This window comes from Aureobasidium melanogenum (genome assembly GCF_000721775.1).
Source record: "Aureobasidium melanogenum CBS 110374 unplaced genomic scaffold scaffold_10, whole genome shotgun sequence".
Taxonomy (NCBI): domain Eukaryota; kingdom Fungi; phylum Ascomycota; class Dothideomycetes; order Dothideales; family Saccotheciaceae; genus Aureobasidium; species Aureobasidium melanogenum.
In genome coordinates, this window is record NW_024470062.1 from 65,009 (window position 1) to 81,675 (window position 16,667).

The window sequence follows — 16,667 nt, forward strand, 5'->3', positions numbered from 1 at the left end:
GTTCATTGATTCCCGCTCCGCCTAGCAAATCTAAGGGCGCATGCCCTCCCTCCCTTTTCCCTACTCGAGTCCAGACACAACCAGTCTCATGATAACCCGAGTGTACAACTGTACTTGCCAACATAGCTCCCGTCCCTCAGCCACCGGGTCCCTTCATCTAGACAGCTGTTCTCCCTTTCACTCTGAGCTGTTGCTTTCCCACTTGTTCCCCGTGGCCGCTGAACGGCGAAGCCTCGTGAGTCGCCCATCGCGAAATCAGGCACAGCACATGTCTCCGATTGTCTTATCCTTCCCGCATCGGGCTTAGTCCATGTTAAATCACCACATCCGCTCTCCGAGACCCCACTCCCGAGAGCGTCATTCTTGTCCCGAGCCGATCTCTATCTATCATCAATTCGCAGCCTCATGGAGCACACGTTCTTGTTTGCTATCTCCTAGAGCTGTTCTCGAACTTAGTGAAAGTGTACAAAGGATTGGTGGGATGGGCGTACAGGGTCTGCGATATCGCACCCCTGTACCAACCATCGCGATCGAGAGATTCTTTGAAAACACTTGCCCCGAGCTCTCCGCCGACAATTCATCCATCAAACGCTCCCCATAAAGATAACATGGCACGGTGCACACACCACTCACGTCACTCTGAATCGCCGCGGCCGCGGATCCGTGATCGCTCTGTCTTTTTACGACTTATGGCATCTTTTCGTATGCTTCTCGCGATTTCGGGGCAGCACTCCGCGACTATCAAAGACTCGTTCGGTTCCCGGTCAAGTCAGCGTCAGAGCTACTACAGCTTACGTTACCACTTGCGATTCTGACGAGCGGGGTTTAACTTTGGCGATGAGGCTTCAGGATTCCACGGCGAAGCCGGCAGAAGCTAACGCTGATCGTACAAAGTTCCAGAGGCCAGATCGCATTATTCCACGGCATCATCCTCTTTTTTCAAATTAATACTCAGCTTGCCTTGCATGATGGCATCGCATATTGCTGAGACTAATAGAACAACGTAGGACGGCCCCGACCTTACTCCGAGTGTGTTTTGTTCATGGTCGCGGACGTTGAATTGTCTCGTCTAGCAGCCAGGAACACAAGGGGAATTGTTCCAGACACAGCCCCTGGTGCCTGGCCATACTATCCTCAGCTTGCACGTTTACTCGTGATAAACATCAATGGGAGACCGTGAAGGAGTCTCCAACTCGGTCTCTACAGCAAGGTGGGTTGCGACAATTTACTTTGAGAAATTTCTTGTCCTTTCGAAAATCCCTCCACAGGAAAATATATCTGTTGATCGTCAGGAGCTGATCCTACGATAAACGTCCACGATTGGCAGTTCGCAATCCTCCCTGCATAATGCGAACCCGATCGCCCATATTGTCAATTCAAATCCCTAATTGGATCTTGCCAAGGTGGTAAAGCTAAAAGCTGTGTATTGCGCAACTGAGCCACAGTTGCTTTGATCTGCTCCCGAGAGCCGTGGAGTTTGAAAGCTCAGAGAACGATTCCAACACACTTCTTTTACATGTCCTGATGATCGATACAAGACAGAGGTTTTGGTTCATGGGACCCCCATCTTCTATTGTCACAAGAAAGACCATAGAATGAGCAGACGCCGCGGCCCCATATATGCGCTGTGGTGTCGACAGAGTAAGTAGCTTTGCTGCATTTGGTCTCTTTTTACGTCCGTATACCAGAGCTTTTATTGCTTCGAGATCGCGTGACCGAGTGAAACCGCTATTGAAAGAAATAGTTCCGTCAACAATTCTCTGTGCCTTGATGGCACTTCAGCACTACATGCAATATGTCTAACCAGTCGTCGAGACCATGTCTGTACGGCCAACGCAGAAAGAGTTCTGGTTAGCAGAGTAGTTAGCAGCATCGCATCACTCCTGGCCCCTCTAGCCAGTCCCCAATTGAGACACCTGGTATGTTCAGGATATAATGGTTGTGTTAAGCCAGGGTGCTCCCGGTGACTAGAGTTTATGAGCCGTATGAAAAAACATCGCTAGACAATATATATGTGACGTCTTCATGCCCCACGAGCTCCTGCATATCATCCAAGCAAAAATCTACGCAGTATGTTATCAACGTGCAGCATTGACTGGGATGGTGCCTGAGTGAGTCGGTCACTGGTACGAGAGTCGAGAACCCATATACGTAGAACAGCATAGCAACGACCATGCGACCATTGTATAGGGAACAAAATTAGCTCAACACGGACTATTCCCGTCCACAAATTGTTCGTTGTTCTACATAAGGATATAGACGAGCTCCTCGTAGCACATATTCAGGCCGTATGGTGGAAGGACAGGTGTTGGACAAGCTGTAGGTAAATGTTGGCAGGTAAATACATACGTCATATTGGCGCGCGCAAAACGTGGACCAAAGTCTCTTTCGGCGACAACAACCATCCATCCTATACCATCTTCCTGCATACACTTCACACACGTCATGTCGACCCGGAATCGCTTCAAGGCAGAGGTCCCGGTATCCGCTTTGTCACAATCCTCATCACCCTCGTCGTCGTCGGGTCCGAACGGCAACATGAACAGCATGCAGAAAGCGCCATCGTCACCATGGTATCCCACCTTCCTTGAGGGCGTCTTGCTGGCCATCTACCCCTTCACTCTGATCCTTGGCTCCCTGTTCAGCGTCCTGAACAAGACCACGCGCAACACTCCCTACAGCGGCGACCTTCAGTCTCATCCTCCATCCATCGCTCCCTCGTACTTCGCTCTCAAGTCCAACGTCTTCAACGTCTATTTCGTAAAGATTGGCTGGGTTTGGATCACAGGCGCATTCTTCCTCTTCTGCTTCACACACAGCTCTCTTGGTCCTCGCTTCCAGCCCACTCTTACACACCGTCGCGTCCGCGCCATCATCCGCTACACTGCCGTGACCGCTGTCTGGTGTGCGGTTACCCAATGGTTCTTCGGTCCTCCCATCATCGACCGCGGTTTTAGGTTGACCGGCGGCCAATGCGAGATCATCTACAAGGACGATCCTGTCAACAACTACAAGCAGAACCAGATGAGCGATACCAGAGAAATCTTGACTCATGCTGCTTGCAAGATTGCCGGTGGTGCTTGGAGAGGCGGCCATGATATCAGTGGCCATGTCTTTATCCTCATTCTTGGTTCTGCTATGCTCTGGCTCGAGATTCTACCTGCCGTCCTCAAGAAAGGAGGCTTGCGCGAGGACCGTCGTATCCGCATGCATGATGGCGCTGTCAAGACCGCTGCCGTTGAGACACCTGACAACAAGGGCAATGTCAAGGTCCCGAATGAGTTGGGTCTAGGCGTTAGAGTTGCCTTGTGCATCGCAGGTCTGAGCTGGTGGATGTTGCTCATGACTGCTGCATACTTCCACACTTGGCTGGAAAAGTTCACTGGCTTCCTCGTCGCTTTCAGCGTCATTTATGCTGTGTACTTTGTTCCTCGAGGTGCACCTGCTGTCAGAAGCATTTTGGGAATGCCAGGTGTATAGAAGTACGCGGGACACAGCACAGTACCTGAACAATGAATACGTTTTCCCACGTTATGGCCCCTTGAGTTCATACCATGAGAAGAGAAGTCTCCTATCAATCTGTTTCCACGACCGTATGCTCCCCACAAATTATCCATACCATATTTCCACGTCTGAAGCAATCACACGACCTTCTGGGATGAGATGACATGCTAGGGCAAGCACCCCATCAGCATCAGGCTAATCGAGCTCACAATTAATGTAAAATATCTGGCAGAGAAACAACAACCCATGCGAAAAGCAAGCATAAGTTACCAACTCATGATCTTTTTCTTGTCCTGCTGATGAGAATTTCCCAAGGACAAAGATTTTGGGAGCTTCTTTCCTGATCGTCCACCCAAGCCTCAGATTATATGCTACACGACACATCATCTCTTAGCAAATGATCGCTGCTTGACATTGGCAAAGTCATCGTTCTCCCAAATGCCAAGCGTGGATATATAGAATCCTTCGAAAAAGTCCGAGCCGGCCAATCAGATTTCGCAAGGCCAACTTCTGAGCCTCAAAGCATGACCTCTATCCCTGCAACATGAACCATCTTTGAGACGAGCAGAGACGTAAAGATGAATGATAGGCAAGACTTAGTGGGCACAGCCATGTAGCGTCTGTTGCTTATAAACCTGGTAAATCTCCCTGCTTTTGAACACGCGATCAAATCTTTTCTACCTCCTGTTTCCTGCCATCAATACTTGTCTTGGATTACTTCCACTCGATCGAATATCAGATCTGATCCACATAAGGAATATGTACGGAGACAGTATATTTAGATACCGCGATGGTATCTGCGTTGCCCAAATCGTCACCTTCTCGATCTCCTTCATCTTTGCTGTTTCGTTTTATTGGACAAGAAGAATCGGCTGGTTCTGTATCGGTGTCTTCTCAATCATCCGCCTTGTTAGCGCAAGCTGCTACTTGGCCATTATGAAGAATGACTCGGATAGTCTTTGGGCTACTGTGTTTGTCTGCGAGTCGTTAGGCATCATGCTCATCATCTTTCTGTTTCTGGAGCTTCTGCGTCGAGTGTACGGTATACTTTACTGTCTACTGAGAGTTCGTGCTAATAGAAAGACAGAAACAAAGTTGTCGCTGTAGTGCACAAACGCTACTTTTATGCTCCGCAAGTGCTTACCTGGATCGATATCATCATCTCTATTGTTGGTTATATCGTCATCAAGAACAAAGATGACAATCAACTTGACCCTACGCCATATGATCAAGCCAGTAGAGCGATCATCACCATCATCTATGTCTACACTCTCTGGCCACTATGGGTCTTCTGGCGTTTTCAAGACATGTCTGCATACGCACTTCCGGAGCGAAGAGCTATTCGCTGTGTTGCATACTGCATCCCTCTAATGATTGTAAGATTGGTTTACTCGCTCATCTTTGAAGCTACTGGAAACAGAACCTTCAATTCTAGCAAGGGAAATCCAACGGCATATCTGACCATGACTTATCTGCCTGAGCTGGGTATTATTGCCATCTGTACTGCCACTATATTGGGCATCCCTCCGATCACCGAGGAGAGCAAGGAGGAAGTGGAAGCAAGGCCAGAGATGGAGGAAAGCAATGATGGAGAGATTGATGAAACGGCGAGTCACCATAACTTTGTGAAGACCCGCAATGCGAAGTAGATTGAGGAGCAAAAAGTTTTAAGGTCATCTTTTGTAGAATAGGTTTTGGGTCTCTATAGTGCGGTTTCTTCGAGACCATAGTGGATGTATACGACATGTAATGCTTCGCCCTGGCACGACCATGCAGAATCTCACGTCGTACAAGCCCTCACATGTCCCGTCAGGAATGCAGCAAGGTCATGGCCTCGCAATAGACTTTGATAGCTTCCCCTTCTTACTTTCTCTGTCTTATTCTTCGTCTCACATACGTCTTGGATATATCCATTCAGTCCACAATCTCAACAGCCCGCTACTAAAATGGTCCAAGTCCAAGGTAGGCATCACCGCTTTCTTTTGCCGGAGAGAAGGTTTACTAACCACTGAAACCTCAGGACAGAAACATCTTGACGAGATACTCAAGGCCAGACACCACGAGCGCCACCAAAGACGAGAAACTCTACAAGCCCAAATGGCCGAAAAAGAACTCGAGCTCAAGTTCCTCAAGCAACAACTAGCAGAAGTCGAAAACGACCCCAACACCCAAACCCTCGCCGCGAGACAAGCAGAACTCGTCAAAGATCGTACAGCATGGCTTTCTGACATTATCGCAAGCAATGACAGACTAGAGTGTTGCGATGGCCTTTGGCTTTCGGAGCAAGATAAAAAGCTCCTCGTCGAGATGAACAAAACCCTAGACAGGTTTGGACAACTTCGCGGGAGAAGTGTTGCATTGCAAGCACAGTATATGGCTCTTCGTGATGCACAATTGAAAGTCGGATTCTGTAAATTGGCAATTGAGACCTTAAAGCACCAGCTGAAAGGTTTGACTGAAGACTGCGGAGCTTTTCTAGGATAGAGTTGTTTGTAGAATCGCTATGCCATTCCTACTCCTTAGAAGCCCCTGATCGATTGATTGATTGATCGATTGATTGATTGATTGATTGAGGGAATGGTTATGCGGGCTCGACGACTTCTGCTTTCTGGATTTGGCTGACTTGTACACGGGTCTCTTACACAAGCCTTGCTCTCCTTTCATGAACTTCTGGCCTTGAAGTCGTGAAACTTTGATCGGAAAGAGAGGCATAAGACGACAGCCGAGAACCTGGTCGCTAGCTCACTGATGTGGTCAGTGAAACCAGTCGTACCCTAGCTTAAAGATAAGGCTCGGAGAGAAACGGTATGATATTGATGTCAAATGCCACGCCAAGCCACAAAGATATCTGTCCCTTGGGAAGTCGCAATGCAGACTTTTGTGAGCCACGAGCCTTGTGATCGACGCCGATTGAGAAGGAAAGCATCACGCGAAAGCTATTTCCTTATTCAGAAATATAATTCCCTGATGGCTCCTTCACCTTCTGCTAGGGAACGATGGGATCATGATCACTACGCGTGACATACAGTCAGTTCTGAAGAGTGAATTGATTTGAAGAGGCATAACTGGGTAGATATGGGGTAAGAAGACCCCTTGACAAGACTCGATGTGGATATCAACAAGACGAAACAGAAATCGAACGGCCCAGTGCCGTGATAGTCGGACAATAACGCCAGCAGGAAAGAAGAAAGAAACATGAAAATCATTCGAAGCATGGCCAAAGAGCTCTGTCGGTGGTCGGTCCCCTAGGTCTGAAACCAAAGACAGCAGAGGTCTGCCAGCATTCAAAATCTGCCCAACGTAATATGCCATATACCAGAAATAGCAACGAGGCAAACTAGCACGCGCAACCTTCCTTTGCGCCAGCTTCCCTGATACTGTTCAAGTTGACCCTTGACTCCTGGCCTTGAGCAGCGGCATCACCGGCACCGGCTCTGGCGCCGGCAGCGCCTCCTCTAGGACCCTTGAGACTTGTCTCAGGAATGGCGTTGGCGATAGCGGTAAAGACTTCGGTGACGTTGGTGCCATTCTTCGCAGAAGTCTCGAAGAACAGCAGGTTCTCCTCATCGGCATATGACTTTGCCTCGCGTGTGCTCACTTTCCTTGCATCTGCACCGTCTTCGTCCTCGCCAGCGGCAGCCTCGGCGGCGGTGTCCTCTTCAGCATCTTGTCCCTCCTCGCCGCACAGATCAAACTTGTTTCCGACCAGAGCGATAACAATGCCCGGTGAGGCCTGACGTTGCAGCTCGGCGACCCAGTGACGAGCCTTGACCAATGAGGAGGGCTTGGTAAGATCGTAGACGACAAGAGCAGCTTGTGCGTTGCGGTAGTACATAGGAGCGAGCGAGGCGAAGCGCTCCTGGCCTGCGGTATCCCAGATCTCGAACTTGATGGTGCGGGCGGGTAGCGAGATCTTCTTTGTGAGGAAGGCGGCGCCGATGGTGGGTTCCTTGTTGGGCTGGAAGTCATTGTTTACGAAGCGCAAGACCAGTGATGACTGAGAGAGGGATCAGTGAGTGTGGCTTGTAGGTTGGTGGTTTAGATGTGCGTACCTTTCCTACTGCAGCCTCTCCCAGCAGGACCAACTTGACGCTGCTGCTGGGTTTCGGTGTTGATGCGTCACTCATTGTGGTGTGTGTATAGAAAATCTGACAGATTTAGGGTATAGATGTGGGTGATCACTTCGATGTTGAAAGTAGACTCCTCTTGACAATGAATGATCAAAGGCGACGACGACATGGGCGGTTGCGCTCGCAGCTACCGACCATGACGGAAACCCTGCTTGGGCCAAGCCTGTTGCCAACAGATCGCGACGACGTTGGCAACTAGCAACTGGCAGCTACGGAGGAGTATACCCCTCGATCTTGCACACAGCGACCTGCATACTTATGAAAAGAAACTCCTTGATCCTCAGTCCCAAGCGTCAAGACTGCCGGTACGGTAGGTGCCTGATCGTCCTGCCAGATCAACGGCTTGCAGCAGCCGCCGCCTTCAACACTTCACTCCTCGCTGCATCGAGCCTCCTCCCAAGGCGACCCGCCTGCCCCAGGTGTTCTCACGCCCAGCGCCACCCTGAATTTCACCTCGGCTGACTGTAATAATGCTTGTTACCCGAAGGAAACAGAGTTCAAGCTCGTTCCACCCTCGCTGACTCCCTGGTCTGGCCATGTTTCTATCATTGCCTCCACATCAAGCCATCTACCTGAGTTCATAAGAGGACTCGGTTGTCAATCGGATTTTTGTTACCCTACGAACCGCTTGTGTCAGTACGCGGACACGGCTTACTACTAGCAGCCGAACTTTTTGAACCGCACGTCATGGGTGTTAATATAGAAGAAGCGGGAAAAGTTTCTGCGTGGAACACTGACGGAATATCAATGCTCAATATCCTTGACACTTGGCCTATTCCTGGTCCTTGGTAGTGATTGACCGAATGCGGGCCCTGCACCAATCCCTGTCGTTGCCTACAAGAAACCTGACTTTTGCATTGACAAATCTCTCCTAGACAGCAGGTCTCAATATCAGCGTCAAGGTTACGCTGATGGCACTCTTTGGGAACAATCGATCTGCATTACAGACATGAACCCACAGCAAACTCGCAAGACTGTCAGTCGGCGCAGAATTCGTCATGCAAGGATTGATTGTGTCTCTGTTTGTCATCTATCACAAGCCTCTCCGTCCCAGTCCTCTAGACACGGCTTGTCTCTTAGAGGCAGATCTTCCGTTGGAGCAACCATTTCAACCCGGTTTGCTGCAGAGTTGCACCAGAAGACAATCGTCTGCGAACTGCTGCATCGGATCCCGGCTCTACGTCGCACCACCTTTTGCCGGCTTGTTGCATGAAGAATGATGATGTACAGGTCGTTGAGACAATCAACCTCTGATTGATATGCACAGGGAATTGTATGTTTACCTCCTCTGGAAACTGTTCTTTGTTTCCTGCTTGTTTGGTGGCTTGCTAGGGTTGGCGAGAGTTTGTTTGCCAACCCTTCCCGTGCCGGTCCAGAAGATTGTTTTTCCGTTTCCTTTCAACATCAAACATGGCAATGTTTGCCTGTTGATGCTTCCGTTACAGGGAGTAAGTCAGATGATAGGATATGCTTACACCAAGGTAGGTTGAAGCAAGGTTGTGTGAGTAGGGCATAGTGGCAGTTCGATAAGCCGAGCAGCCGATTCTTCCAGAACCGTACGACGAAGAAAGCCTGCTGTCACAATCTTAATTTGCTTTGCCCGTGGCTTCGGACAGCGATGACAATTTCAATGACGATGACATGGGCCATGGAAGATCAGGGTCAATCCTTCGTCTTTGCTCACGAAGATAGTCCAGAAGCATGGTCCTCCTCGGAAAGAAGGAAAGAGGTTGGTCTGGGCAGCTCGAGGAATGAACAAAGAAAACGAGGGAAAGGGGGCAGAGCGTTCCCGTTTGAACACACAGAATGGAGGCAGAGTCAACACACTTGACGTGTCAAGGGTCGAGGCACAGGACTGATCTGACAGCATGCAGCGGGATGTGCAAGCTTGCATCCGTTTCGCCGCCTGTTCCGGAAGAATGGCACCTGCATGGACCCATACAGTTGGACAACCTCGGACGAGTAACCAGGGACGACGGCGAGTCATCGAGGCGCTGATAAACTCAGCTCCTCATTCAATCGTACGCAGGAACAAATTGGAGAAGCAAAGTTTATAACTCTGCTAAGCTCACGGTAAGACCGCTGTTCCGATGGCCCCGGAGATGAGGCGCTGGTTCTAGCGGCTTTCTAGTTTGATACCTCCCGCGAAGGCGCCTCGTGTTTTATGTCATGTCGGGTCTCTTGTAGTATATATCGGAGCTCGGGACCATCATCTGACGCTTAGTAGCGCCTGTTTGAAGCAAGAAGTGGGAGATTAGTCGATCGTGTTGGAACAGCAGCGGAATATGCATGTAGTGCTCTCACTTCTGTGGTGGATGTATGCAAGCCCAGAATGAGTCAAATTGAATCATATTTCATATAGCCAGTGTCTTTGACACCCGTCAGAAACACGAGACCAACGAAGGCGCATGCAGCGGTTGTGAGCTGTTAGCAGATGCGCGGAAACTTTGAGACGGGAGTGCCTGCATTAGAGGGCAATTGATTGACAGGGTTTAGCCTCGCACCCGGCGGGACGGAGAGAATGGTTTGGAAACCGATCTCCTCGACTGCCTGCTGCTGTTGGCGCTTGATCCTCTGGGCAAATCAGCCCCTGCCCTTCAAGTCGCCGCGCCGCTGCCGGGGGGCTGACTGTTGGTACCGTTGCCGGGCATGTCAATCAATCAAAGCTGTAGGATCGGCCGCCCTTGCTGCGCGCATCAAATCGGACTTGAAACAGCCAAACAGAAAAAGCTCAGGCGCACGGCTGCTCCGTCTGCGTCAGTCTGCGCTCGACAAAAAAAAAGTAATGGGTGCACGTCAATTCAATCTCCCTAGGCCTACCAAGCGAGACACCCAAGGGAAAGGGGGTTGCACCCAAAGAAAGCATGCGTGGTGACGCGAGTAGTTTGTAGATAGAGTCGAGATAGATATAACTCGTATCGCCTTCGCCCATGGATATGCCACCTTTTTTGTTCCCTTTATTTTCTCTTGTTCATCCTCGCATACCTTCCACTCCCTGCGCAAGGCGTATACATTTTTTATAATTCTTGGTTTCGGTTTCTTGGTGAGACCAGCATTCCACACACATTCTCTTGAAAGGAGTCCACTTGTATCAAAAAGACTCGATTCGCCCTCGCTACAAAGCTATATCCCGGCCGCCTTCCGTCAGACGCAGTCCTTTGGTTCTCGTGGTTTTCTTCACGAGGACGTTCGACTTGATTACCGTTACTCATCGTAAGCCTTGCCCTCCTTGCCCGACTGTATCACCCGGGCATGACAAATGTGACGAGATAAAATGGTATACTAATATTGAGATCTTCTACAGTTTGCACTGCACACTCGGTCCTTCTCTCCAAGAGCAGCCCATTTCCATATGATCAGAAGGAACAGCAACGCCGTCACAGTCAACATGGGCCGAGGAGCGTACGACACAACAGGCACTCTGAAGCCTGGCCAACCTCCGCCACCAAAGCCTCGGTAATCTTGTGATCCCGGCTCACACGAGAGGATCATGAGCTGTCGTTTCGTTCCTCTTACTCCCCTGCGGCCGGAAGAGGAAGGGAAGATACAGCAATCAAAGGAATCAGGCGCTGGCGTTGTTCTATACTTGCTTCCGCAAGGGTTAGTCTGCCTTAAGCTCTGGTCCGGCGCGGGACGGGCGGACTGTTTGAAGTGAACTTGCGCTAACCCGCACTCCCAGCCCTTGCCCTTCCTCTCTCTCTCGTTTCTCGAACACAACCATTGCTCAGGACTCTGCTGCTCTGGCAAAGCACAGAGCAGCCGGTCGTTTCCGCTTCTCATACACACCTGATTGTTCCACTTCTTCGTCTTTCGCTACCTGGTTTCTGGAGTTCTTTCGCATAATATACCCCATCTGACGGTTTCATCTCGGCATCAACGGCTTTTGTTTCATGATCAATCTTACACAATTCTTGGCTTTTCCAGCTCTTTCTCCACACATTCCGCCGAGGAACAACTTCCGCTTCTGGAAAACGACCAACACATCAAATCAAAAAAATCGATCCAAAAAAAGACTTGCTTCTCGTTCCAGCTCGCTCCTCGGCGTCACAAGGAGCGATCTGAATTGGCATTCTTTTGTTCTTTTTTCTCATCGGTCGACTGGCGTTATCTCCTTATCCTTCTTCCTTCGCGTGTTCACTGCATCATGCAATGCGGATAGAACGTTCTTACAGCATTTGCGTGCTTGGAAGGAAGGACTACAGGCTTTGTACAACTTTTACACTGGCGAACAGGAGGAAATGGGGCAACCCAATAAGTGGCGCTTTATCTCGGATCCTGTCTTCTTTCTCTTCTTTGCTATCTTTCCATGTACCAAAACCCCAGTTTGTCTTCGTTCTTAAGGTGTGGTTCCATTGCCAACAGCTATTCTTTTTTTTCCTTTTTCCTTCCTTCGTTACAAAGCTCCATCTAGATACCCCCCCTTTTTATCTCCTATACCATTAGCATGTTCCTTGCCCTTACAAATACTCGTTCTCGGAAAACTCGGGTGTGTTCGCTGCTCGATGAGGTGACTACTAATCGCTCCTGCATATGTCAAAACGTACATCGATCTTCCGATGATACGCCAGCCACACCAACAACGGTCTGACATATCTTCAGAGTAACCTGGTACTCGGTACGATTGACCTCAAGTCAGCCCTGAAGATAGCATATGTCGACCGGTTTTCCTTGCTGACGCCACTGAGGATGGCTTCTTTTCCCAACTCCTGCACGCGAAACGTCGTAGCATTGCATACGAAGCCTTGCTCGTATACGATTACCAGTGATCAACGTCCGACCCCTATACACGGGTCAACGAGTTTGCCTTATGCTGTTTTGTCTCTCAGGACTTGGGTTGCTCTGATCCCGCTTCCGATGAGATTTGAAACGTGACATGCTTCTAGGCGAACTTTTCTGACATGGGATTTTCTCGACCCCATGTTTCTTTACCCCGAACCCTTGACGAAGGCCTCAGGCTCAACAAGGTTGTTTCATGTTCTCAAGTGCCGATGACTGGGACATTCTTCTCCTCAAACAATTGCCGTGATCGACGAGCTTGATGGTCTGACAATGCAAAACCGCCATGGTGGTAGGTTGTACGCTTCTGTCTGATGTCCACAGCCACAATGATCGCTTGGAGCTGAGAACTCGGCTCGTGGCTCCTGACCTTGCAGCTGCTGTCTGTCTGCTATCGACAATGTCAAGGACATCCTCATAGAGAACCTAGCAAAGGTTATTCCAATGGCTAGACTCATATTCGAACTGCAACTGTGCATTTCGATAGTGTATGAATCCGTTGTACTCGCGACAGAGAGCGGCAAGATCGAGGCAATCTTGAACACATGGAGAGGTGCAATGAATGTCGAATCAAAAGTGCTATAAGCCATATCAAGAAAATGAAAAATACCAGCACAAAAGAGAGAACCAAGCAAATCAGAAAGGAATAATCTTCTACAGATCAAAAAGACAGATGCTCTCAGAGGAAGTTGCAAGGATCTCCTCACATCACAACTCTGATCTAAACCACGTAGACCCAAGCAACTCTCATCCTCGCATCTCTTTCAGTCTCAAACAAAACCTCTTCCTCGCACCACAGTACTTTCTCTTAACCCACTGGCACAGGCCCATCCAACTCGTACCTCGCGTCTCTTTCGACTCGGATTTCTTATGAGTTGTCCTTGTTACAATAGTAGGGATACTCGATGGCACAGCGACACTTGTTTTCGATCATGCAGGCGCGGTATTCCTTTTTGACGTCGGCGTCTGGGTCTCCCCATCTCGACGGTTTTCTAGAGTCACGTCAGCCATACTCAACTAGAAGGTTGCTCTCCGTGCTAAGAAAAATTACTTACTTGGCCTTCGCGTTGCATTTGAACGACTGCCAGGCCCCACAGTGTGGGTGCCATCTCTTGGTGAGATGTTCGGTGGTGAGGTTGTTGTGGGTGGGAGCGGGCTCGCAACCACTCTCTTCCATGCAGTTGTGGTAGATTTCGGTGATATTCGTGCCTGGGTTGGCGAATCTGATATCGCGTTAGCCAAAGTCGGACGGGATAGATTCCGTGCTGGACAAAGACACAAACTACTTACTCGGCCTGACTTTCGCACTGGAAATTCCTCAATCCGCAGTGATCCTGAGAATTTCTCTTCTCTTTGGTCTCGATGACTGGGGGTGGAGGCCAAATGGGGGAATAGCAACCCTCCTCTTTCATACACTTCTGGTAGCACCTTTCGGCTGTGTCCCAGCACAAGCTTTAGCAGCATCAGCATGACGGTCGGAAGATCGTTGTGTCGGCAAACACTTACGCTGACTTCCATGAGCATCTCGTATCGGCCTGCCTACATTTAAATGTTACCGGATGTTGTCTCTTGACAAGGCCTTCGGGTCCGGGCATGGGTTGGGAGATGTCGAGAGGGGCGGCGGCGACCCAAGAGGTGGCACCAAGGAAGGTGAGGAGAGTAGCGGTAAACTTCATCCTGCAGATGGGGTTATCGCTTTCTTGGGTAGTGGTGAGGCAAGATTACTTGTTGGTGGAAAGAAGACTGAAGAGGAGCAGAGGGTCAGCCGTTCTTATATACACTCCGAAGGGTGAATAACAAATGTGACTGTTCCCATGACCCCTCTAGGTAATGTCATAGTCTAGCAAGTCATTATGGTCTTGAAGGATCTCATGATGCGGATTTTTGAGTTGGGTGTGAGCAAGAAACCTTAAACTTGCTCAAGGCTATAGTTGCTTCAATGAATTCCAGCCGTCAATGTGTGCACGATGTCAGTCTGATTGGAAGTGGGCAGAATGAATGTATCGGTCTACACTGATCTCTGGTAGCAACTTCTGCTGTTCCTCCCAAGGTCTGATTTGTTATGTACTGACAAGGTTGGAGGTTGCTGAATCTCTCCTGATTGCTCTGATGGTCAATTGCGAGCTATCATAGCTCTTTCCCTGAGCTTGTCTTTTCGAAACATTGCTTTGAATATGACCGTGATAACTTACGTCCCGACCATCAGACTTAGGGGGGGTATTCTGCGTATTAAAGACGAACGTCTAAGCTGATATCGTTCTGTCTCAAAGTGATACGGTGCGTCTTTGGATGTCCATGCAGAGAGTACATTTCAAGAGAACATCCTTGTCCGAGATGGCGAGCTCCAAGAATTCGGCTAAGACCGTCTTTAACGCGTTTGGGAAAAGAATCAACTACGTCGAAATCCTGGATGAGAGCCATAAAATTCTTGCTTTTCATGACAGTAATCAAAAAGGCCTTCAGGCAGAGAAGACCAGTGTAGGAAATGATTCCCTTGCTTGTAATGATTGTAAAATTTTGACTCTGGCCATAGAAAGCGAGCCATGTCTGGGCCGAAAGATATGTAGTAATCTATCCAACAAAAGAACGCCTGATATAAAGAACCCCGAACCTGTTTTGCGCAACAAAAACTCCACGCTTTGACTTTTGTGTAGCCCATTCTTGAAATCCTTGCCTGTTCGAGATATCTAATCATCGAACTTGATACCCTTAGGTGTCTGGTCGATTATGCCACCTCTGTAGCTACCACGCTTGCCCTTGTTCTTGGCCTTGGTGAAGGCCTTGCCCTTAGTAACGATCAAAGCCTCGTGGGCCCTCTGAGCGTAGTCGTAGGGCACAAAGGCGTTACTCGCGAGGCGAGGATCGACGTATTGGTCCTTGGGGATGCGGCTGAAAGGTACATTTTCCTTCTTTGCACGCTTGAGGTTTTCCTCGGTGGCAGGAACGGCGACTTGTTGTTCAGCCTCACTGAAGGCGCCTCCGAGCTTGCGCTTGCGGCTGGGGTGCATGTGCTGGTCGGCATCGTTGGTTGCAGCAGCGGCACCTTCAGCTTGACCAAGAGCTGAGCTTGCAGGGACCATAATAGTGTCGATGGGAGCGGGAGCATCGGCGAGAGTAACGCTTGAAGCAGCAGAATCGGATGAAGGCTCGGTCTTTTCCACGGGCTTCCTGTCCTTCTTCTCCTTCTTTGCAGCTTTCTCAGCCTTGGCAGGCTTTGTAGTCTTCTTGGTCTTCTTGGGTTCGCTCTCAGACTCTGAGTCGCTGTCTGAGGACTCGCTTTCGGATGAGGATGACGATGAGCTGTCAGAGTCAGAGTCACTAGAGCTATCTGAGTCGGAGTCGGATGATGATGAGGACGAGGATGACGAGGACGAGGAGGAGGACGATGAGGAGTCGGAATCAGAGTCTGAGTCTGAATCGGAGGAGTCGCTGTCGCTAGAGTCGGAAGAGTCGCTGCTGTCGTCGCTCTCCGATGAAGACGAGGCAGAGGAAGAGTCAGAAGTGTCGGCCTTCTTCTCGGTCTTGGTCTTCTTTGCGGTCTTCTTCACGGGCGTCTTCTCAGCTTCACTCTCAGAGTCGGAGTCGGAGTCAGAATCAGAAGATTCACTGTCGCTGCTGTCACTGGCGTCGGAAGAGTCATCGGCGGTAGCGACGGCGGTTTCCTTAGGACGGGCGTCGAAGAGAGCAGTCAACGTAGTCTTGCCGTCGTTGGTCAGGGCGATGTTCTGGTCCTTTGCTTGCTTGGTGAGAGCCTTAGCGGCCTTGTCGAAACCATTGCTGGCGAGGAAATCGTTGACAAGAGCAAGGAGCTCGGGGGATGGAGCTGCTGAGGACATGGCGTAAGAGTTTCGTGTTGAGAGTGAATAGGAAAGAAGGCGTCGCAAAAAGGCAGTCGCAATACAGGAAAAAAAGTCGAAGGTTCGGTAGACGCACCTGCTCGGTCCGCGCTGCCGACGGCGATTAGGGCAGGGTCGCGATAAGACAGACGGGATTGCCAAGACTTGCAGTCCGGCAGAAGTGGAAGGAGCGTGGAGCAGGAGGGCAGCAGCTTTGCGGCTTGGAGGTAGGTTGGTTAGTGTGAGGGTGCTTGCTGTGCTTGCTGCGTCGGAAGTCGAACGGCTGCCAGCAATCTATCCGTCATCTTTCCTACGCGTCTCCAAACTCCCAGCCACAATTTCTGCTTGGCCTCTCTGCTGTCTGTCAGCTTCGGTGATCCTGGCCGACCTCCAGATGCAGTGCAATCGCAGAACCAAGTAG

The 16,667-nt window shown here is 49.9% G+C and overlaps 6 protein-coding genes across 6 annotated transcripts; 3 read left to right on the top strand and 3 right to left on the bottom strand.

Annotated features, from left to right (window-relative positions):
- Positions 1-2,445: 2,445 nt before the first annotated feature.
- M437DRAFT_65933 (uncharacterized protein) lies at positions 2,446-3,480 on the top strand (the record flags this gene model as incomplete). The annotated part of the gene is made up of 1 exon (XM_041024663.1): positions 2,446-3,480. One exon carries the CDS (start codon positions 2,446-2,448, stop codon positions 3,478-3,480), a length of 1,035 nt encoding a protein of 344 aa, XP_040879692.1.
- Positions 3,481-4,263: 783 nt separating this feature from the next.
- On the top strand, positions 4,264-5,153 carry M437DRAFT_75217 (uncharacterized protein; the record flags this gene model as incomplete). Its single annotated transcript, XM_041026373.1, has 2 exons — positions 4,264-4,541; positions 4,592-5,153. 2 exons carry the CDS (start codon positions 4,264-4,266, stop codon positions 5,151-5,153), a joined length of 840 nt encoding a protein of 279 aa, XP_040879693.1.
- A 297-nt stretch (positions 5,154-5,450) lies between these two features.
- Positions 5,451-5,988, top strand: M437DRAFT_84378 (uncharacterized protein; the record flags this gene model as incomplete). The annotated part of the gene is made up of 2 exons (XM_041028094.1): positions 5,451-5,466; positions 5,525-5,988. The coding sequence occupies 2 exons, from the start codon at positions 5,451-5,453 to the stop codon at positions 5,986-5,988; spliced, it is 480 nt and encodes a 159-aa protein (XP_040879694.1).
- An 853-nt stretch (positions 5,989-6,841) lies between these two features.
- Positions 6,842-7,631, bottom strand: M437DRAFT_75218 (putative rab GTPase Vps21/Ypt51; the record flags this gene model as incomplete). Its single annotated transcript, XM_041026374.1, has 2 exons — positions 6,842-7,501; positions 7,557-7,631. The coding sequence occupies 2 exons, from the start codon at positions 7,629-7,631 to the stop codon at positions 6,842-6,844; spliced, it is 735 nt and encodes a 244-aa protein (XP_040879695.1).
- Positions 7,632-13,278: 5,647 nt separating this feature from the next.
- Positions 13,279-14,086, bottom strand: M437DRAFT_84380 (uncharacterized protein; the record flags this gene model as incomplete). The annotated part of the gene is made up of 4 exons (XM_041028095.1): positions 13,279-13,402; positions 13,466-13,633; positions 13,701-13,862; positions 13,917-14,086. 4 exons carry the CDS (start codon positions 14,084-14,086, stop codon positions 13,279-13,281), a joined length of 624 nt encoding a protein of 207 aa, XP_040879696.1.
- Positions 14,087-15,097: 1,011 nt separating this feature from the next.
- Positions 15,098-16,246, bottom strand: M437DRAFT_48932 (uncharacterized protein; the record flags this gene model as incomplete). Its single annotated transcript, XM_041021751.1, has 1 exon — positions 15,098-16,246. One exon carries the CDS (start codon positions 16,244-16,246, stop codon positions 15,098-15,100), a length of 1,149 nt encoding a protein of 382 aa, XP_040879697.1.
- Between the last annotated feature and the right edge of the window lie 421 nt (positions 16,247-16,667).